General features: G+C 39.1%; 1 protein-coding gene across 3 annotated transcripts in view; it reads left to right on the forward strand.

The window, feature by feature from the left end:
- The window catches only part of STX7 (syntaxin 7), a 36,307-nt gene extending 19,738 nt beyond the window's left edge, over window positions 1–16,569 (forward strand). For 2 of the 3 annotated variants that reach the window (XM_018078318.1, XM_018078317.1), the window contains exons 3-10: window positions 673–742; window positions 2,017–2,107; window positions 3,710–3,847; window positions 4,501–4,553; window positions 5,330–5,420; window positions 6,216–6,288; window positions 7,258–7,340; window positions 9,969–11,393. In XM_018078318.1, coding sequence (XP_017933807.1) covers window positions 673–742; window positions 2,017–2,107; window positions 3,710–3,847; window positions 4,501–4,553; window positions 5,330–5,420; window positions 6,216–6,288; window positions 7,258–7,340; window positions 9,969–10,061 — 692 coding nt within the window. In that variant the 3' untranslated portion in view covers window positions 10,062–11,393. Of the gene's footprint in view, window positions 1–672; window positions 743–2,016; window positions 2,108–3,709; window positions 3,848–4,500; window positions 4,554–5,329; window positions 5,421–6,215; window positions 6,289–7,257; window positions 7,341–9,968; window positions 11,394–16,245; window positions 16,392–16,530 lie in introns of those variants that run through there. The other variant, XR_003916108.1, reaches the window with a different exon arrangement.
- Window positions 16,570–23,143: the final 6,574 nt, after the last annotated feature.

Genomic DNA, 23,143 nt, shown 5'->3' on the forward strand with positions numbered 1-23,143 from the left:
ACTATGCAGTATACCAGTCTGCCTGGGGAAGGCCACAGAAATACAGGGAGGACAAGTCTACGCCCAGCTGAGGGTCAAGCAAAATAAATTATTCTGGATATATATTCTTTTGTTTCAGAACATGAGGATGTTAAGCTGAGATAAAGCATCTTGAGGATATAAGTCTTGCAGTGTGAAAAACTACATATCCTTGAAGTTTCTGTGTGTTTTTCTCCTTGCTTTCTCATGTGACAGTAATATATACCAGGCTGAAAATAAGGCTCAGATGATATATGACTTTTTGCTGTTCAAAACTAATATATTTTATGAAATACATTTAAAAATCACTGGCAGTTTGTATCCCACATTTAAAAACATAAGACTATCAAAATATTAGAAGTCTTGATTTAGACTTATTATAATGAAACTATTAACTAATCTTTAAATTGCCTGTTTCTACCTAAAGACTTGTATACATTCTCATCCTTTGTAAGAAACCCTGGGCTTTGTCCTTGGCAAAAACCATTTAGTAGTTGTTTTGAGACTTAAAAGTAGAGTCTTTGTAGGAGGTTGAAAAAGTCTTGAGTTTCAGTTTCTGTCAGCTTATATTGCTTTAGAATTATCAAGCAAAAATGCATAAAACTATGCAGGAATTGTCTTTGCCCCATTAAAATTTCTCTTCTTCTCAAACAGCTGCTGAAATACAAAGAATACTACATCAGCTTGGAACACCACAGGACACGCCTGAGTTGAGGCAACAGCTGTGAGTACTTCACACAAAAATGTTTAGTTTTGTCGCATTGTAAACAATCTCCTGGTAGGTGATGCGGTCGTTTTTTGTTAGGTAGAGTTCTTGATTTCACTGAGAAAGGTGAATATAGGGAAGTATTTGAAACTTAAATGTTGAGATGTGCTTTCTAAAATTAGTTTTGGATAGTCTGTAAACTAGAGTCATCTGGTTTGCCCATGCATGTTGCCTGAAGTATCAGCATTCTGTAAAATCTGTGCTCTATGTCAGGGAAGGGAAAGTGGCACAACCACAAAGGAATAGCGCTGTTTAAAAACGTACACCTGTACCCCTCCACTCCAGTCAACACTTCTAATCTGTCTGTATAAGTTTCACTAGGTAATGAATATATTGGGGTGGGTTTTTTGTGAGATGGGGTGCTGGGAGAGAAAGGGGAATGTCGTTTTTAGTGATGAAAGCTGCAGTAAGGGATGGCATTATAGGATAAACATGTATCAGAAATAGTAATATAACAGCAGTGAAATCAGACTCCAGGGCAGATGCTCTGCTGTAGTTCTGTCACCTAAAGGCTGTCTTTCATTAATATGCCTCTAGCAGAGACAGTCAGCTGCTTTCCACTTCTCTGTGTGGTCTAATGAACCAGTATGATTTTTTTCATTCAACTCCTTTACCACGTTAATCTCAGCATCATAAATGCACGTAAGCGACACGTTGTGCTCACCCTGTAGGTGAGAAGGTTGGCATTTTCGGTGCAGTTAATGCTGCGCTGTGGCCGTTGAGTAGTAGGAGGATGTGTGTATTGAACCAAAGTCATTGTGTTCATCTTGTGTGAACAGCCAAATTGCTTTATGATACCCTGAGTTCAGGACCCATAAGATTAGCTAGGTACAATCCACAGTGGGTATTCTACTGGTGACTGGGAATAGGTGAAGATATAGTTTATGCAATAACCTGACATATCTAGGCAAAAATTCACAACTAAACAGGATAGAAACTGTTGTGAAGGACATGTTTCAGTCCCTTTATGGATGCAATATATATATCAAGTTTCCTTGAGCTTTTGTCTGTCCATTTTTCACTTGTCTGAACATTTGGCCTTTTCAAGAGTTATTTGATTATTTTAAATATTGATACTGATGGTTTGATAATAGCTTTGCAGAGTAAAGAACAGAGTAAAGATGGCTTTGTGTGCTTTAAAGAGGCATTTAGTGCTGCTGCTTTTCTGAGAATCAGTAAAATTCAGCAAAGTAACCCAATGGTCTCTAATGAAAATTTGCATTTGATTTTAGGCAACAAAAGCAGCAATACACCAACCAGCTTGCCAAAGAAACTGACAAGTACATTAAGGAGTTTGGATCTTTGGCTGCAACAAGTGAACAGGTATAAAACCAAAGAGCATGGCTTGTTTGACTATCATGTTGGCTCATGTAGAGTATTTGAGTTCTTCTTTCCTGTTTTCAAAGCACTGTTTAGTTAGTCAACACATTTGCACTGTGGGGATACTTATAAGAATATTTTGTTGCAGTCCAGACTTGTCCCAAAGTTGGTTTTATGTGTCAGGAATGAGGTAGTTTGACTGAAATGGTGGGAAGCAAGGCAGTGCACTGTGCCTGCCTGTGATTTCAGGTAGCTGGACACTTTGTAATCCATTGCAGTGATACTAAATCTGACTCCACTGGCACTCTGACTGCTTCCAAGGTCAATGTGTCATGTACAGTGTGTTAGTTCCATATCACTCAGATCATCGTATGTGCTATATCTTGTCCACAGGCTTTTCCTTTCTTAAGAGGAGTAGATGGGAGCTGTTACTAAAACAACTTGTGCAGTCTTTAAACTTCTTCTTTCCCAGGTCTGTGTAAAATCTTGTCAGGACATAACATGTGAAGGGGCTGTTGTGATTAGCACACTCCTGTCTGCCATCCTATGGTTTCTTGTCCTAGCAAAATCCGTCACTTATATAAGACAAAACCAACAGGATCCCAGAAAACATGGATTTGGGTTATTATCACTCAATTTGCCTGGTTGGTATTGGTTACTAAGGAGCCCTTGGGAAAATGAACGGTCTTGAAACACTGAATTCAAATGGCAGGCCATGATCCATGTGTGCTCATCCTGTCAAGCTGTAAACTTCTAATAGCAGTGTTAAAACTTGGTCTTAATACATAACCAGGCAAAGTATATTTAGTTTGTTGTCTTTTTTATGGTTTCTCTGTTTCCGTATCTTGGAGCTGAAAAGTTGGCAATGAAACATTTTACTGTTTAATTTTACTCCTTTTATCAAAGCTACGTCTCAACAAAAGGCATAAATAACAGATTAATGAATGGCAAATTATAGCCTTTTAGACATTAGGAAGAAAGGTTGATATATTGTATATATTTAGGGAAATCTGGTAGAGGCTTTCCTGAGTGTCCAATATTACTCTTCACTACATCTTAAGGAAAACAAACAAACAAACAAAGCCTGAAAAGTTAGAATATGTATTTTTGTACCAGTTCTAAAGCACTTAAGTGGGTATGTGAACCTACTTCTGCATGCAGCTCAATATGTATTTCCAACATTTACGTAAAATACATAAGAAGTGCCATGCTCTTTCTTTTCTGCACCTTTCCTCTCTATTCAATTACCTTTGCATATTTTAGCATTCTTGGTATCAAAATATTTTACACTGTAACAGTAGGTTTTATAATCAGCACATGATAAGGAAGGTAAAAGCTTTCTTGTCCCTGCCCATTTCTCATTTCCAGCTGTTAAATGAAAATGAATACGTCAGCTTCCTCTTTAAATGCATTAATTTGTGCAGTTTTATTATTCCAGAAGGAAAGAAGGTTTGTCCATGCAATTGCAGATGGTTTTGTAGGCAGTCTTCCCTTATACCTATTTAGAAGAAAAAGAGTATATACCTTAGCATTGAACAGACTGGAAATAGCAAAGCCTTGGAAAGCCTGAGCTCATTTGACTTAGTAAAACTTTTTCTCCTATAGCGTCAGAGAAAAATACAGAAAGACCGTCTTGTGGGGGAGTTCACCACAGCACTTACAAATTTCCAAAGACTCCAAAGGCAAGCTGCTGAGAAAGAAAAAGACTTTGTAGCCAGAGTAAGAGCCAGCTCAAGGGTGTCTGTAAGTATCAGAAAAATGTGCCATTATACTCTTTACAATGGTGTTTCATGTCAAACTGGCTTCCATAATGCTGCTTAAGAAAGCTCATATCTGACCCTAAATACTGCAGACCGTGTGTTATATGACTTTATAGTAGAGGCTACATTAAGCTGTAGTAATCTCCCAAGAGAACAGTTACTTTTCCCTTGCTTTTGTCACAAACTGCCTCCATTTTCTTGCTGTAGTCTTGCAAAAACAACTTATAGTAGATTTGGAAATGCTTTTGCTGTAGCTTTAAGATATCAACAGGTTTTTTCCTACAGGGAAAAATGACTTGCCAGATTTCTGCAGAGTATGAAAGTGAAGAAGTGCTAAGGAGCTTCAGATGTTGAGCTTTTTTGTGTTAATATATCAATTTTGCCTTTTCACTCTGCCAAATACTTGTTACTGTACTTACAAATTTTAGCAGGCAGTTACTGAGCTGAATGCTTTTGCTTGTATTTCGTCTTTGTGCATGCATAAAGCAAAATCAGAATGAGAGCATGTTAAATCATGTCTCAGTTTGAAATTGACTTTCTAAAAACCTTCTAATATTGACTTGTTATAGAAATGCTGACAGTGCTCCTTTCAGGGCCATAATGTTATATTTGTATTTTTAATCTCCGATCATGTAGGGTGGTGCTCCAGAAGATAGCTACAAAGAAGGAACACTTGTGTCTTGGGACAGGTAGGTTGACTTAGTTCACAACCTTAACCAAGCTCAGAATAATAAATGACCTGCAGGGAAGACACCTGCCCATGTTTTTTTGGATTGGGTTTTTTCTTTTGTTTTCACTTGTTTTTTTTTTGTTTTGCTTTGGGTTTTTTTTCTGATCAATTGCCTTTTTCTGGAGGGATTTGGGATAGGTTGTTCAGTTAGGCTTTCTTCTATAATGCTAGCATAGAGAAGAGATTTTGATGGCATAGATGGGAAGAAAAAAGGAAGAGTTCTCCTGATGCTTCAGCTGTAGCCATCACCTTAAGCTCCCCTAATCTACCTTTGGGTTTTCTGAGACCCAAACTTAGGGAAGAAGAGTTTAACCTGTGAATAGAGTAAATCTGCTGTGATAAGGGCACAGTGTTTACTGGGGTGTCTCATTGCTTCCATATGCTCCAAGAACTGCTTCTTGGTCTCAGATCATTTTTTGTTGGGTAACTTGCTTTTGCCTCTGATAGATATCAACTCTGCAGTTTATAATTTGGAAGGAACTTTGCCCTTGTATTCATACTTGGAATTTCCAGTCAGCTATCTTCTAGCTAGCTACTAGCTTTGCTACAGCAGCAGCTTCCTACACCTAAGGTGTGACGGTTATGCTGTCCCTGTTAACTAAACAGGCAAAGGTAAAAACATGCATTTTGTTAACCAGTAATGTAAAATGTGCTATGTAGTTAACTGTCATTTTATTATTTCTCATTGTGCCTGTTCAATTCTGTGTGAGTTCTGAGGTTTTTTTTGTTTGATAGTCAACCACAAGCACAAGTGCAAGATGAAGAAATTACAGAGGATGATCTCCGTCTTATCGAGGAGAGGGAATCTTCCATTAGGCAGCTTGAAGTAAGTACAAGTAGTTTTACAGCAGAATATGCTTTTGATGTTTCCATGGTATGAGCATTAATTGCAGAAGTGAATCTTGAGGAGATTTGTTTGTTGGTGTGGGTTTTTTTCTTTAAAACTGAAAATACTGCCTTTAGATGTAAAATGTGCTTTTGAAATAATAGAATCATCAAGTTTGGAAGAGACTTTTAAGATCATCAAGTCCAACCATCAACCCAGCATTACCACTGTAACCCCTAAACCAAATCACCCAGGGCCAGATCCAGACGCCTCTTAAACACTTCCAGGTCTGGTAACTCCACCACCTCCTCAGGCAATCTATTCCAATGCCTGACCACCCAACAGTGAAAAAGAATTTTCTGATATCTAATCTGAACCACCCTAGTGCTAAAACTAATGCAAAATATGTCCTACACCGGCTTTTATTAATTTGGCTTAGATACATCTTAAGCAATGTTGTCATGAATTTTTCTCTGCAGTTAAACTTATAATACAAGCATGTGTCTAGATGAGCCCTCAGCAATGAGAGATCCTGTTTGTGATGTGTTGGGAAGTGTACTTTGTGCACATGCTTATCCTCAGTTGGATTTGATGGTTAACTTGATTATGATAAACTTGGTCTCATAGTACCAAAAATCCCCTTCCAAATAAGTACATTAAGTTGAGTTTTTTTATCCTGTAGTATAAAGAGTCAGGGATATGCACTCGGGAGGAGAAGGAACACTATTTATATCTAAATGTGCAGAGATGCTTGAATATGTGATGCCAATTGATGCTATGATTGGTTCTTTACAGGCTGATATTATGGACATCAATGAAATTTTCAAAGATCTAGGAATGATGATTCATGAACAAGGTGATGTCATAGGTAAGTCCAATTCACATACTATCCGAAAAAATTTTATTCGGTTTTGCTGGAGAGCTGCAACGTAGAACTTCCTTTTGCTGGAAAAATTCCTCTAATGAGAATAACAATGCTAAAGCAAATGCGGTGCAGCCTAATAATGAGTAGACTGGTTGAGGTGACTGGGAATATATAAACTGTGTTTAAAATGTAGTTTAAAACATTATGTAGTTTTTCATGTGTATAAAATGTCTTTAAAAGTAGTTTTTTGAACTGTTTATACATGAAATTGGAATTTATGTGGGAAGTTTTACTGTATTTGCTAATGATATGTGTGCAGATTCAGCAAAGGCTCATGCCTGCCTTCCTTACAAATAGGTTTAATGTTTTAATAAAATGTGATTGGAGAATACATTTTCTGAGTCTGTTGCCATGTCATGCTGTTGTCTCTGTCCAGCATATATTTTCAGGGCTTTTTCTGTGACCTTAGCCCATAATCTATTAATATTTTTCCAGGGGAAAAAGTAAATCTTTGTCAATATGATAGAATACCAAACTAGCTTTTGGGGATGGTTTTTTTTGTGTCTGTTTCCTGTTTTCACAAGCCTTAGGAATTTTTTAGTCTGAGCAGAGAGTGGTCAGTAGCAAGTTGGATTGCAAGTAAAAGGTTATTAAAAAAAAAAAAAAAGTAGAAGTATTGTAAGTTTTTACTCTACTTCGTATCAAAGTTTCAGTCCTGCATCTAGAACAGTGGAGTTGTTACCTGTCATGAATTCAGCCACTCATTGCCTGGGCACTTCTAAAATGAGCTCTGGCATAAGTATAGGGTGAGTCAAGCTTTCACAGTACAAGGTATAAAACTTCGGATATTGATGAAGACACCAGCAATTGGGGGCAGCTATTACATATGCTCTCAAGAGTATTTCAGCATGCCAAAACTTTTTCCAAGTTATAATTAATAAAAATTTGAAATCTTTTCTTTTTAAAATAAAGACAGCATAGAAGCCAACGTGGAAAATGCAGATGTACACGTGCAGCAAGCAAACCAGCAGCTGGCAAGAGCAGCAAACTACCAGGTAATGCCAATGCCTATTGCCAGTTGTGTGTAACTGTCTTTTCTCAGTAGTCCTGACATCCACTGTTTTAGGCAGTTCAGATTTTGCACAGCAAGTTCCTCAAGGCTTGAAGACTTAGTTATAGGTTTATGTTAGACTACCATGGTGTTTCTAGGTCACTATAAAACAAAAATCAGTGATCTCTGAAAGCTTTGGGTTTCCTGTAAAGCTGTTTCCAGATAGGCTGTTGCAGAGCCTTCTATGATTCTATGAGAGCACTTGGAGTTACATCTTTATTTAAAAACCAACCAAACAAAAACCTCCAAACCAACAAAAAAATGCAAACAGACCAACCCCTTATTTTATAGTTCAAGAAGTAAAAGGTTGCTTTAAATGGAGAGCAAGCCTCTAAAGATCACTGAAGGAGTAGGGAAGATAGGCAGAAAAGTCTTCTGAAGACATTGCCAGTTAGCACCAATTTTTGCTGTCTACAATATTCTCAAAGCTCATATTTGAAACTGTCAAACTTTTTTGAAAAACCTTTTAAGTACCTTTAAATACCACTTCTTTATAACATTTTTGGAACTTATTAGAAATAATCGTATTAGTGATTAATCTGCTCTTTAAAGTTAGAGTTAGTCCTTAGATTTTTTTTTAAATCCTCTTATGTGTGTTAGTAGTAACCAGGACAGTAAATGAGTGATGGAATGTCTGAAGCATTGCTTACTGATTTCAGAAGTGAGAGAGGGTACATCCTTGAATTGTATTATGGGTGGCACTAATTGGCACATTAACTATAGTTGATGGCTCCTATTTTGATAATGACAAAGTTCAGGGGAAAAAAAAGTAGTAGCAGCCAAAATTTTTGGTGGAAGGTGTTAGTTTTCTCGTTGAAATTTAAAATTAAAAACTTCCATGTTTTATTTTGAAGAGGAAGGGATGAATATCTTCTGATCTCAAAGGAAGGTTATCAATACTTTTGAATGCTTCTGTTCAGTGGGTCTTGCAGCAGAGACCAAACACTGTGCAGAGTTGTCCTGTGTTTGTTTGAAAGGATTGTGTAGTTTGCTTTGGATTTGAACTTTCCTTTGCTTGCACTCGTCCTTGTTCTAAGGCACTGAAAAATCATTTCCACTTTCAGCAAACTTATTTTCATTTCAGCAACTATTGGTCTGACCTGCTCAAGGAAGTGTTAGAGGCCTGGGTGTGCTGGTAGGGACAGGGCTGTTGGTACCCTCACAGCATCTTGTTTGTGGTTGGATGAGGTTTGCATCACTCATCTGCTCTATGGGGTGCATTCACACAGCAGAGCAGTTTGGGCAAAGCCAGGCTTCTCTCCTTTCTTTCCCCCTTTCCCAGTGCTGCTTCAGCACTTGTATAAATGATGATGAATTGCATGAGAAAATAAGATTGCCGTGTCTTTAGTCTACTCCCTTGCTTAAGTAGTATTACAGTGGAAATGTTTGACTTGAATGCATTGCTGTCGAGAGGTGGTCTGCGGGATGCAGAAGGAAGAGACTTGTGTGTAAAGAGAGAACTGGCTGCAGGGTCTAAAAAAGGAAGATATCCTAGCAAACAGATTGAGTTCTAGCAAGTAAAATGATGAAATGAAATATTAGCCAACAGTTGGAGAAGTGGCAATGAGACAGTAAAACTAGGAGGGGAGAATTGTTAGGAAACTTGGTAGTCTGGGTGGTACTCGGCAGAGAACTGACAGCTCCAATGAAGAACTGACACAGATGTTGTTCTTCAGAGGGGAAGAGAAAGAAAAAAACACAACAAAACCACCCAGGCAGAAGATCTTCTGCCAAGTAGAGCACAGCCTGGCTTTACTTCTGGGGCTGTGACCTAGAATCCCAAGATTTGAGTGTTATTATTCCTTGGCTATCAGCAAAAACCTGAGAAATGCATTGCTAATTTTCTTTCCTCTTGTGAAGGAAACCTTCTGATTCCATATCTTTCAGATAAAGGATGACAGATGGCTTCTAGTCTTAAGTGCTCTGGTATCTCAAGTTACAGATCTGTATGGGAAATGCAGAAGTTCTGAACATGCTTATATTTACGCTTTACTGTAGTAATGTCTGTATATCTGGGTCTCTAGTCAGGTCTTTTTTGTTTGGTTTGGGGGTTTTTTGTTGTTGTTGTTTGTTTTCTTTAAGAGCAAGTTGTACCTAAGAAAGTTGACAAAAACAGCTTTAAAATAACTCTGTGAATGGATGCAGAGAAGTCTAAAATTGTAGTCTGTTTTGACCTTCTGTATATCCATTAATAGTCTTTGAATGTTTTTTTTCCTAGCAGACTGTTTCTATCTCCTCTACTGTGCAGACTGATTGTCCATTTTCCTCTATAAGCTGTCATCTGCACCCTCACATTTACTTCCCCAAGTGTTGTAATTACATTCATTCATTACATTACTGCATTCTCTTTCATTAGTTTATTAGGTATGCCAGAAAATACCACTAAAATCTTTCCATTGAATAATAATGTGGATAACTTTCCTTTTATTTTCCTTGAACATCTTTATATGACCTGTTAGTAAGGACACAATTTGGTTAGATTACACAAGCAGTAGGACCATAAAAGCATCTGAGTAGTCCTCTGTTGTGGTGGTAGAGTTTTCAATCAACTTGTTTTTTTCTCTCTTGGCAGCAAAGATCCCGAAAGAAGATGTGCATACTCATTGTTATACTTGTTGTTGGATTATTGCTTCTTGGACTCATCATATGGTTATCTAACAAATAAGTCTCTGGAGAAAGCTTTGTAATTGGTATTTAAATTAGGAAAGGAAATTCCTAGTCATGGTTTGCTCATTGTGAAGCTGAGTAAAATAGTAATTCTGTACTTCATCTCACTTTTTTTTTATAAGACTTTTTGTTTTGACCTGAGAAATAATGTCCTCAGTACTACCATCAGTATAACTGCCTGCCCTCTTGGATGTGGGTGCTGTCTTACAAGAAAAGAAGCAGTCAAGGTCATAAACTGTTTCGTTAACTTAAACATAAAACCTCTGAAGGTTTAGGGAGCTAATCAAAGTCATGATAATTTGTTTTGACAGAGTGGGTAATTATCTTTTGGGATATTGCTAAATGTTGCTGCCAAAACAAACTCCTGAATTGTTGCTTGAGGCAACAAATTCACATCTCAGAATTTATTTTTAAGTTAGAAATGTATTTCTTGTCTGTTTCCCTTCCATCCAACTCACCTGCCCATTTGATATGGGTGGTTCAAAAATAAAACTTAGGTTGCTGAAGTTGGTGTGATCTCTCTTTTATACTTGAAGCCTGTGAATTAAGCCTTCTAAGTTTTCTTGAAATATTTTGGATGCTCTTGTTTCTCTGTATCTGGCATTGGATATGGTTATGTCTGGAGCCTCCTGCAAAGGTAGGTAGGGTGGATGGTGTAATTATGTCAATTTTTTGTTTCAGTTCTTGCATTAAGAAATACTATGTTTTATGTGCACACATCTGGTATCTTTGCATCTGAAGTGTGGATCAATGAGTTTGGCTAAATGAAAATAAGGTCTAGTCTGTGAATTCTTAGAGTTACTGGGAAAAATAGAAATTCCCAACTTCCTAGCTGCACTTGAATGTCACTGTTCTGAAACTGCTGTGATTTAGTTTCCGTGAACAGGTCCAACCTCGTATGTAAGGTCTTTCATACAACTGAAGAGAAGAAGATTACAATTTCAATTTCAAGTTCAACACAGGAATTTGAAATTAAGTTAAAATCGGTTGAACTGATTGAAACTATTTAAGGCATTTGATGCTTATGGCCTTTAAAATGACCTTCTTCCTGTTGTGCCATTTTGTACTAATATATTAAAAATATAACAACACTTTTTTGCCAATTAATCTATTTGCCTTTTTAATTGATCTTGGTGAACTAATCTGAAAGTCTATAGATGAAAATGTAATTTCATCTGTATTTTATAATGTTCTTATACACCAGACTGATAGATAATGCACTGTTTACATGATGAGCTAAGAAATATTATTCGGGAACAATCTAACTGTAAGCATAAATGGATGTTAGAATTGTAACTGTGCAACCAAAATAAAGGTCTTTTAAAGAGTACATTTTTCTAATAGTTGGTTTGGTTTTTTTTGGAATCCATCTTTAAGAACACAGCTGTTGTCTTTGCCTTTATGTAAATGATTGAAACTTCTCTGAACAATTCCAGAGGATTTCAGCTCTGCTAGTGGGGCAGCCCAGGGGAACTTCTGTTCCTGTGCTGCACTTCACAGGGTTAATAAAAACGCTCCTGGATCTTGCATTCCCACCTGTGTGAGCCCAGCCATGGGAGGAGAGGCTGCTTTTGCTGGGTGGCTGCTGACAATGGGTGCTAAGGGTAGATGTTTACTAGCTCACCTTCAGCATAGCATGTAACTTGAGGAATTGGCATCCATGGTTTGGAAAAGAGGCTTGTTCTTCTGCGTTTGGATTTCAAAAGCAATGGAGTAAAAATAAGTCCTGAAACTGCATGATTATGTTTTATGTAACATCTCTGAGACTGAAAAGGAATTCAAATTGCAGTATGGACTCTTTTGTGTGTTGAGATCCCAGCTCCTATGTTCCTGTGGCTGACTTTGTGCTGAGCACGACAATGGGAGTCCGTTTAAGTAGCCATCAGGTACACTTTGGGCCACTACCAGCTATGTTAAGGCTGACACTAGTGATGCTAATGCCTTGGGTCTTTTGTTTTCAGACTACATTAGTCTAAAATAGAACAGCAGTCAGCATTGTGGCTGAGTAGCTTTCTCACCAGTGAACTGTCTAAAACTGACTTGGAAATTTCCTGACTTTAATATTTAACAAACTCTTTATACTATTGCAAACAGGCACAGAGACATGGCCTGATTCTGCTTGCCCAGGAGATCCTTTTTGCTGCTGCAATATGGCTGTCAGTGACTGACTGATTCCACTGACATGCTGAGGAAGGAAAAGCAATGCTTTGGCAGCAGCTGACTCCTTCCTGACAGATCAGAAATTTTGTCTATGCTTGATACTTGTCACATTGCATATGCATTGTGTTTTGTCTGCTTGTTTGGTTTTCTACTAGGAGGATTCTCTACTAAAACACAACTTGAAGAATATTGCTCATCTTGGGAAGAATGGTGTATTTACTCATGGTCTGTTTACCTTATAAAGGAATGAATACAGTCTTTACTGAGTTTGTCCCATAGTGGCTGCAAAGCAGAATAGCCAGTATATAAAACTTCATCCATTAGGAGCTGGTGAGAATCAGGCTTGGGCAACAACATCAGATGACTTGGAAATTCTGTGAGTTGTGCCACATTGCTTTTCCCTAACCCCTACTGCAACCTGCTGCCTCTGTTCTTGTTCTTCTGTGTCTGATGTCTGCATGTCTTTATTTCCCACATGGAATTGGCTCTTTATTTTCAGTCATGCGCCTGTTCAGCTGCTCTCTGGTGGTAGTGGCTGGGGCACTGTCAGGGAGAAGAGCACTGCTGAGAGCTCACATGTGTGCTTTGCTGCTTTCATTCATGATTTTCTAAAAAAAGCAGCTTCTGGTGTGTGTGGGGGCCTTTCCCACGTGCTCTCAGATGAAAGTATTCTTCCTTTCTTAAATCCCAGTGGAGGTGGGATGCTGGACCCCTTTACCTATGGAAGAGATGAAGGGCCAACTGCCAGAAATCACAGGGATGTCCCTGCCTGGGCAGCCAGATGGGGCTGTCTGGCTCCAGCAGGCTGGGTGGTTGCTGCTGCTACCCTGTCTCTGAGGCAGGGGGTGGTGGGGAAGTCAGCACTAGAGTGTTTACATACAAGCTCCTGTACCTTTTGGAGAGACCAGCCTGCAAAGCCTTAATTGCTCATTAAGAATCTTGGTTCTGTTAATTTTCAAACTTGATTAGACAGAAACAAAGTGCTGGGAGTGGTTGTATTTAGCGCATTGAAGGGCATAAAAATTCTTTTTTAAGCTGTTCTTAGTGGAACTTCTCTCTATCATTTCCCTCCCCTGCATGCATACACTCTTAAATGTATAAAATGCAACTTACAAGTGTTTAAAGGAAACTTTGATATCTACTAAGAAACCAGTAAAACATCTGGATGTAACATGTATGAGTCAGTGTTTTTTAGAACAAAGATTTTGGCTGTTCCAAATTATCCATCAATATCTGTCAGATTAGCAAGGCAAAAAAATGCAATAAAAGCACCCTTCATTTTACTGAAGGAACCTGCTAAGAATAGTTCCTTTGTAGTTATCTTAACCACACACCAGGGGTGCTTTTCTGTTCTTTCTTACTTTTTCAAAGAGCTGAAAATCAGAGGGATAGACAGCTTTTTAAAGCTTTTTTTTCTTTCTCCTCCTGCACTTCCCCCCTTGGAAATTGTTCTTGATAATCGGCAGGGTATGCAATATCCCCAAACTAACTTCATACCTCACAGTCTTCTTATGTCACCCACTGTGTGTGTATAGTCAGCAAATATGTTTGTATGTCAGAGGTATGGACTAGATTTTTGGCATCAAAAGTAGTTTGAAACCATGAAAAAAATGTTAACATTGGGGAGCAAGGGGTCTAAAGGTGGAGGGAGGGAGAGAATGACATAATCTGTTAGTGAAGTTGGAAAGAACCAATAGCCTTGTAGTTGATCACTGTATTGGGTTGTTTCAAGGACTATGTTGTTGAGTATCACATTTGGAAGAGATTACTTGCTTTGCTTTTGTTTAGTTCTGTATAAACCTATTTGATTCTTTTGGGAACATCAGCGAGAGAGGAATGCAGAGAGATCTCCTTCCTGCTGGATATCAACAGTTGATGACTTTCTGTTTCTTATGATACCCACGGTGAAAAGTGGTGGTTAAGTGGGTACCATGCAGCTTTCCTTTTCAGATTGCAAGTCCAGATCTCTCACCCAAAGCCATTGTGGAGTGAGGAGTAATTATCCTCTGATGAGGTGCCCACCTGCAGAGCCATTCTAGATGATATTGCAACATAAGAATTGCAAGAATAAATATCTGAAAGCCATCAGCTTCCAGACATCTTTGTCCTTGTATGTGTTTTTGATGGTGTCCCTGACACTGCAAGGTTTCTGTAGCTTAAAAATGCAAGTAACAAGGCATTTATTTAGTTCTTTATATTTCCTGATATATCATATCCTTCAATGATAAGGGGAGTCATATTTGCATAATAGTAAAGAATTACACAAACCTAGAAATAACCAGAAAAAGCAACAAAATGTTGATCTTTGAAAGGCAGGCTGGAAAGCAACAAATGATGATGTAACTTGCTATTTATACAACTCATTCTCCACTTTTCCCCCACATGGCTATATCAAATGTCTAGGCTTGAACACAGCTGCAGTGATTTGGTTTGCTCTCCTATTCCAAATATCACAGACTATTTCAAATACCAGAAAGGTAGTCAGAATAAGGAAATGCGTCACGCTTGTTGATATGGTGTGGGTACAGAGGAAGGCCACAAAAATGATCAGAGGGCTGGAGCACCTCTCTTACAGACAAAGTCTGAGAGAGTTGGGGTTGTTCAGCCTAGAGAAGAGAATGCTCCAGGGACAATCATTGCAGCCTTCCAGTGCTTAAAGGGGTTCTCCAAGAGAACTGGAGGGGGACTTTTTACAAGGGGTGTAGTGATGGGTCAAGGCAGTGATGCCTTAAGATCCATCTGTTTTTTTTATTTTTCTAATTTTTATAAGCTTTATAAGTAGTTATATAGTAGAAGTAGATTTAGAAGCAGCAGCACTTATTCCCTTACTCTTAGCATAGAAGCTACACACATTCTCCAACCCTTTTACCCCAACTCCCCATATCAATAACACCTGAATTCCAGTAGAAATGTTTAGTCTCTCTTTAAGATAGGCCTCTTCTGTTTGAGGACATCTAATCCTGGCCTGAGAACAGTCAAAAACTGGGTGAACTAGTCCCCTTTGTGCTCTGAAGATGATCAAAATTGATGAAGAGAGGGTCTCCGAGACCTCAACCTCAGTTCCCAAGGGGTGTGACTGAGGGTGGTCCAGGGCAAAAGCCAGGAGGTGGAAAAATCTCTGATCGGACAGGCAGTATTATAAATTGTAACATCTGTAACAGACCAGGGGCTCACGTCTTGTAACCTATGCCTAGGCACAAATTAAACCCTTTCCTTATCTCACCTTCAAAACTAAATTGTCTCAGAGTTTTTTTCTCCCTGAATTTTCTTTAGGCAGCAGCAGAATGGCTTTGAACTGAAAGAGGGTAGGTTTAGACTAGAAAGTGTTTACAATAAGGGTGGTGGAACACTGGCATAGGTTTCCCAGAGAGGTGGTGAACGCCCTAGCCCTGGAAACATTCAAGACCAGGCTGCATGGGGCTCTGAATATCCTGATCTAGTTGAAGATGTCTCTGCACGTTGCAGAGATTGGACTAGGTGACTTTTGAAGGTCCATTCCAGCCCAAACTATTCTATGATTCTATATTTGCAAGAATATTCTAAAGAAGGAATATTCACTTTAAGTGTCTGCTCTTTTGTAGACGTATCTCTTTCCATGAACGCAACACTTCTTTGCTACTGCTGATAAAATATATTTTTCTGATTTAAGACAAAAATAACCTAGATTAAAATGCTTGTTAGCACAAGAAAATTAATCAGTTTGAAGCCTTTTTTTTTTTACAGTCACATTTTGAAATATGTTTTGCAAAAATTGTGGGGGAAAAGTAAAAATAAAAAAAAAAAAAAGAAGTTAGAAATTGGTAGCAGGATTGTTCACTCCCTCCCTTTCCACCAAGTACTTCAGGATTCATCCTGGACTGAGTTATAATTGCATTTTTCCTTTGTTTAATGTTTATGCAGAAACATATGGTCTTTGGCAGTAAAGATTGAAGTCTAAAGAGGTAATAAGAGGTGGGAAGGAGTAGGCAAACTGCATAATCCAGGCAGTACAAATGATAATCTACCTTTCCACCTTTACTCAGAAAAGATGCTGGAGTTTACTGTAGCTGCCAAGTTTGCAGCTTAGGAGGAAGGACTCAGCTGTGCTCAAGATCCACACTGAATTCCTCAGCAAGAGATTCAGCTGCTCCCAAGCCCTGTTCTCTGGATGGACCTTTATCTGAAGGAGGTAAGTAGGGACAAAGACAGGATCTTTTCTCCTCAAAAGGAGAACAGCAACTTGTGGGGAGAGTGGAGAAATATATTCCCTGCCATCGGCACTGTTTCCTCACTTCCCACCCACCCTTTCTCCCTTCTCATACACCCAGATATTTTTGCTGCAGAGAAAACTGAAGCCCCAAAATGGGGTCCCCAGAGCCCAGCACAAGAGAAGAATTTGACCTTCGTATCTTGTGCTCTTCAAGACCTTCTCTGGTACAGTGTTACTGAAATAGATGCCTTGCTGTCTGATATCCCCAACAGCTTTTCTTCGACCAGATAAAGAATAAATATAGTCTTGGAGACTAGCCACTGTGTTGTCAGGAGAATTAGGCTGAAGAAGTTTGAAGGATTAGAAATGCATATTAAAAAGTAGATTTAAACTGTCTTTGTAAGATGACAAAAAATTGTTAAGGCTTATTCTGTGTCAACCACAGTTTTGCTGTCTTCAACCAGTCTTTCTTTAAAATAATAATAAAACAAACTTTAAACAGAGAATGAAAGTAGACCATTTGCCCCAATTTGTATTGTTTTTGTTAGTTTACAAACTAGTTTGTAGATTCCCAAGCAGGAAACTGCAAGCCTTTGCCGCGGTCCAAAGAGGGGATGGGACATGAGGAAGGGTGCAAGTTGAATTCCCTATTCACGCGTACACACTGTCTTTTGTCAGCTCAAGAGGGGAAAGGGCCAGAACATAGGGTGGAGCATGAGACAGACAAGCAGGGGGACAAACCAGGATAGGGACATGGGCAAAAGGGGGAGGAGTGGGGGAAGCAGGGAGCAGGGAGCAGGCAAACTCATGGCAAGCCTGGGCATGTCCAGGTTGTGCACTGTGCAGTGTGAACACAATGAAACCACATAATAACAGTAAAGTCCATATGATAACTGCAAGGTCCATATAATAAAGTCCTGCCAATTGCTGTATGCTTTTCTCCATGCCTGGAAGTGTCCCCATCCTGAATCTTGCTCCTTCAAGCCTTGAAGCTCTGAGGGAAGAGGAGCTGTCTCTGCAGCAGTGAGCCACTATCCTTCTACTGTAGCCCCACAGTGGCGTCCCTGGAAAAAGGCAATCTGGCGCCTGAGTGGCCAGGCAAAAGCACAGGGCATCGCTAATTTTCAAGTCTTAAGGTAAAAGCAGGTTTTTTATTTAAGGATGAAATACTCTTAATTACCATCTGATGCCAGAGGAATAGAAGCATATCTCTCTGATGCCTGAGTTTCTAGAGCTGGGGAAAGGACTTTTCTGCAACCTGGTCAGCCATCGTGAGCTGAAGCGGGATGTGGTAGTTATTTAAGCTCATCTGTTACAAATAGGAATAGAATCAGGTGTTTGAACACCTGAAGAATTTCAAATTACAGTGAGAAAATACAGCTGGCTTACTGGAAAGAGACACTTGGCTATCTCTCAATAGTTGCTTTGCAGATGAGTGTTGGACTGGTTCTTTTTAAGGTCTATGGTGCCTTGAGATGAATGAAGAATCTTTGTTATGCATTTTGTGGAAGTTTCTTTCATGGTTTTGGTATCTGGATGTTTCAGTGAAGGGTAGAAATCACCTTCTAGTCTGTTTTAAGGAGTATGGATTTTGGTAAAAATATTTGGAATGTAAAATAGATTTTGAAATACACAAATTTGCTTTAAGTGCTGTATAAACTGAGGGGAGTAGATTGTATGCTATTTGGGATTTATTCAGGTAAAATATCAGTATGATTCTGTAAGATGTGTAAGATATTTGCTTGGTTGCTCATTCTGCTAAACTAAACGAGCAGCTATTGGGAAAGATGGGCTTTTTCAATAGGATTTCCATAACCTTCATTTGGGGCAGATGGGACTGAGACCCTGTCAGCTGTTGCTGAGTCATTCTGCTTAACCCTGTAGTGTCCCCATCCCTTTGAAACTGCCTCTGTGAAGCACTGCTGCGAGTTTGTTCCAGCAGAAACTTAACAGGAGAAGCAACCACTGCTGTTTGCAAGGGAGGTTGTATCTGATTCACTGACAGAATGTGGGAGGTGCACAAACCAGAGAGTGAAGGCAACTGGTGCTCCAATCCACCTCTCAGGCTTCACCATCCTGGGAGTGGTAAAACCGAATTCCCTTCCAGGACTGGGACTTGCCTCCTTCAGTATCTTCCCTACATTCCCTATGTCAAGTCACCCAAACGGGAGGCAATTTTTTTTAAAAGCATCTCTCCACAATTTATCCTGGTCTTGGCTTTCCTATTGGCAGCTTTTCCCCTTGTTCCAGCCTTTGCCTGGCAACCCATATGGGCAGAATCAGCTGTGCTTTAAGGCTCTGCCTACCCCATTGTGATGACTTTCTTTCTGCAAATAAGGCCACTTAGGTTGGCTACATGATTGCTGTGCAAGTCAGTAGTTCTAGGCTGGGAACAAACGTTTTATTCAATCATTGTCAAAGGCATTCAGTGATGAAGCAATCTGACATCATCAATTTGGAAACTTCAGTGAACTTCTCAACCAATTAGTGGTTTTATCTCAGTGTAGCTCTTCTCAGTAAAGTAAAAATTTCAGATTATTTATTCTGACAGACACTGGAGAGAGTATTTTTTTTATTTAATACCTACAGTTCTAATTCCATGATGGAACTGCACTTGAAAACAGGCACATACCCAGTAAACCAAGCATTTCCTTGGAAGTCAGCCCTTCTGTCATCTCCTCTGCCTGTCCCCAGTCCCCAATTTACATCTGAACCTTGCCAGGACTGTGAAGTTTGACCTCAAATTTAACTTTGTGCCCAGACAAGATATCCATAAACTCTCTACCTAAACTGCAACTCCTCTACATTTTCATTAGAAATTATTTCTGAAAAAAAAAAAAAAGAGATTTATGATTCATCCATTTGCAAACAGAGCTCTACAAAAAAAGGGCTAAAGGGGTATATTGTAAACCATGCACACAGACTAGAAGAGTTTTGAAAACCCAGAAATATTACATAAAGGCCACAAGACTAAATGAAAGCAAGAAAAATATTTGAGGGGAAAGGATGAGGTAGGGGAGACAGAAAAGGATCTTTCTATATCTTGTGCTATAGAGAAGGGCAGAAACAAATACGACAACTGTAGGTCTGAGAAACTGGACATGACTGCAGAGGGTTGTACTGAATAACACTATGCAACATTGTTCTGGGCATTAAATGGTGTCTGACTATTACCCCATACAGATGACTCAAACTTTGGAAATTGGTCTTCCATGAATAGCCTTCTGAAGCTGGCCTTCTTTACAGCCAGAAAACCCATTTTTGCTGTTGTTGTTTCACAGGGAGGGAAAAAACAGAAGCTTCCCTGCATGTTGTGTTTCATTTGATGCCTGAGAATTCAATAGTCTGGTGGAATCATTTTGGCTATGACTCTAGGGAAGTGGCCAGTTCCCTGAACTTTTATTGACTTGCCTGTTATTTTCTTGTTTTCTGGGAGGGCTGCAGTTGGAGTAAAAATATAAGGAGGACTGGAGCAAGGATTAAGAAGACAAAAGCATTGGCATCATAGTAATATGAAGAAGTTGAGATATGCAGGCATAATTCAACTTGGCTATGCATGAGTTGTTATAAGACAAAATATATGCTAGTCTCAAAAACTTAGCAAGTCAAATAGTTATTCAATGATATTCAAAATTTCAGTAAAACATATTTGCCTGAACAACGTCCTTAAGGTTGCAAAAAGTCAGAGGGTGTTGTATTTTAATTACTTTTGTTTCTTAATTACTTTTATGCCTCCTCATCTCTACTGTTCTGTCAGGAAGGTGTTGGTGAAATATGAGCTGTTCCCAATGCAAGTTTGTTCATTTGTGATTTTCAGCATGATTCCTCTGCACCAAAGTCATGTCTGCAACAGTCCTGTGCTATTTTGTTGAGATGTTTCTAGCAAGAACTCTGCCCAAAGCTGTGTTGTCTGCTTGTATGCAGCAACCCTGATCCCCAAAGGAATGCAAGGACATGACTCTTCAAGACTGATATTTTTTGAAAAGTGTGTACAAAATACTGTGGCAGGTATGGAAGATGTAAGTAAAATCTTATGCTAATCTGACTTGCTGCTCTTTGATGCCAAGGACACTTTGAATATTTTCGTCTGGCAACAAAACCGTTTTTGGTTCGGTTTTGATTGGGGTTTTTTGGTTTTTTTCTGAGATAGAAATTTGGGTTGGCCTTCAGTTTGTTTCTAAAGGCAGAAAGGAGGAGGTTTCTTAGCTTGACCCTCTGTCTTTCCTTGTTAGACTTTGCCATGTAGATAGAGGATCTTTTGATATGGTCCTTAACAAAATCAGACGAAAATAATTTAAAGAAGGCAAAAAGTACAACATTATCAAATGCTTTATCAGGAAACCATTTGACTGATGAAAAATTCCTGAGCCTTAAAAAACCCATGGGGTTTGTAAATCAAAATGAGAAAGGAGAATTCAAATTTTGCATTGTTTAACCCAGCCTCTAACACAAGCTCTTTTTAATAATTGCTTGTTATTTTGGTTTTTTTTCTACTAATGCAGGGTTGTAAAATTTTCCACGGATGCACATTACAGGATACTTCCCACTGTGCTGAGTAGTGCTTAATGACTATTAGTCATTATGGGACTAATATTACTGATTTGTTTTCAATGGGTGTCAAGGTACCTTGGGTGTTTGTGAAAGATGCTGTGGGCAAGGTGATGAGGAAGATTTAACAGGATGGCACAAGACTGGGACTAGTCTGAGCTGGTGCATGGACATCATCTTGGATGAGAACAAGTGGGTGACAGCGGCACCTCAGAACCATGCTGCTTCTGGAGTAGTGATGGGGAAATAATTTATTTAAAAAAAACCATCAAACCAACAAGGCAAATCAACAAACCCTGTCTGCTTGACACCAAGGCAACAGCCTAGCAGTAGAGTCTGAAGCTGGAAAGGCTATGGTATTCCTCTTTTCTCTCAAAGAGGATAAGAACAACTTGGACAACCTCCACACCAGTCACCCTACTAGTGACATTTTTTCCACCAGCTGCAAGAGTACGGTTTAGTGACACACCATGCAAGATCTACCCAAGACTTGAAGATGCTCTCTTGGAAAACCCTCAATGATGGTTTTTAAAATCATTAGTCCAGATGCAGGTTTGCTAGAAAAACAAGCAGGTGACTGTGGATGTTCCTTGCACTGGCGGTGATATGCTTCACAGAGAAATCTCTGACAAGAGGCTGTGAGCAATAAACTAGCAATTTGCAGGGAAGGTCAGGTTTGGACTGCAACCTCACATCCTACCAGGGGTAATGAGTGTATGGTGTTAAAATAACACAGAAGCTCCGGAAAAATGCTGAGGAGTCAGGCACTGGTCTATACTTAGCACTGTGAAATTATAGTACAGCACCAACAAACTGAAATTCATTATTTGTAGACCTTCTATTTAATAGAAAACTGAGTATTTGACTGTTGCAATGTCAGGCTTGTAAGAATAGAGAGAGATGAATGAAGCTAAACAACCAAAAAAAATTTATGATTTTAAGTCTGTGAAATGCCACTACTTACTGAAAATAACCCATTGTGCATCTGGGTTGGAAAGAAGTGGTCAACAACAATATTGGTATCACATGAGTCTTCTGAGGTTGTGACCACAGATGGATGTGTACTGCTGACTTCTCCAGCTTCCAGAGGGTTTGGGAGAGAGTGCTGAATTCACTGCTTCCTTGAGGAGCTCTTCTTCAAAAATACAACCATTATGGGCAGAGATAGACGAGCTCCAGAACAAACATTGATCTCATTAGAGTTATATTTTTCTCTTACCGATTGAAGGAAAAGGAGAAAAAGAAAAAAAAACAAACCAACAACAAACTCCTTTTCCTGCTCTGAGCTAGAGTAGTGTATGAAAACATTACTTGTCTTCAAAATGCTGTATCATAAAGAAATCAGGGACTGTGGAAAAAATTTGTTTACAAGGTACTTCACAGGCTCCATCATCACACAGAATCACCCAAATTAGCTGCTTGAAATCTTGATACCAGCACAGAACTTTTAAGGCAACCCCTCCAGTCTTTTGCAGAAATGCAGCTTGGGAGGCCTCTGACCTTCCCTGGGAGGGATATTTGAGAAGAATTTTTTGTGCACATGTATTCCCATATCCAGATTGCACAAAAGTCACTGCTCTGATACTTTCACTGTTAATAGTTTGTGTGTGGAATTGCTGCATAAGTCTGTCTTACACACACCGGAGCTGCTGGCTTTGCAAAAGGAGCACCCCTGTAAATTTACAGCTTGAAGACTGTCAGGAATGGAGGTTGGAGCTGTTTTCCCATCTTTATGCTTTTTTCTCACAGAAATCTTCTCTTTGGGAGTGGGGAAAGAACAGCCCTGGCTTTTGTGTTTCTGTAGATGAGCAAGAGTGAGGAGGGGGGCTCCTAGTACTCTTTTGCAACCTCTTCCCTGCTTCCCTCTACCCCAATCACAAGATGATAACACAACCTGAGCTGAAGTAAATTTAGGAATTGCATAATCAATCTTCATTCTTGTATTCAAAAGTAAAGGTTTTCCTAAATTAAAATAAACATTTAAATTATTTTTCACTTGTCAAGTTTTCATATTAAAGAGCTGCAGCTCCTGGAAGTCCAAAGCAAGTTTGGCTAGTGAAAGAGGTAGTTTCTTTTTCCCACAGCCCAGTGATCTTTTGTCAAAATGGGATTATCTATGTATTTCATAAATATCATGACTTATGACTAATACAAAAGGAATTAAAGCTTCAGTTAAACCAAAA

This window comes from Manacus vitellinus, unplaced genomic scaffold (genome assembly GCF_001715985.3).
Source record: "Manacus vitellinus isolate BGI_N305 unplaced genomic scaffold, ASM171598v3 scaffold_4_pilon, whole genome shotgun sequence".
NCBI lineage: Eukaryota > Metazoa > Chordata > Aves > Passeriformes > Pipridae > Manacus > Manacus vitellinus.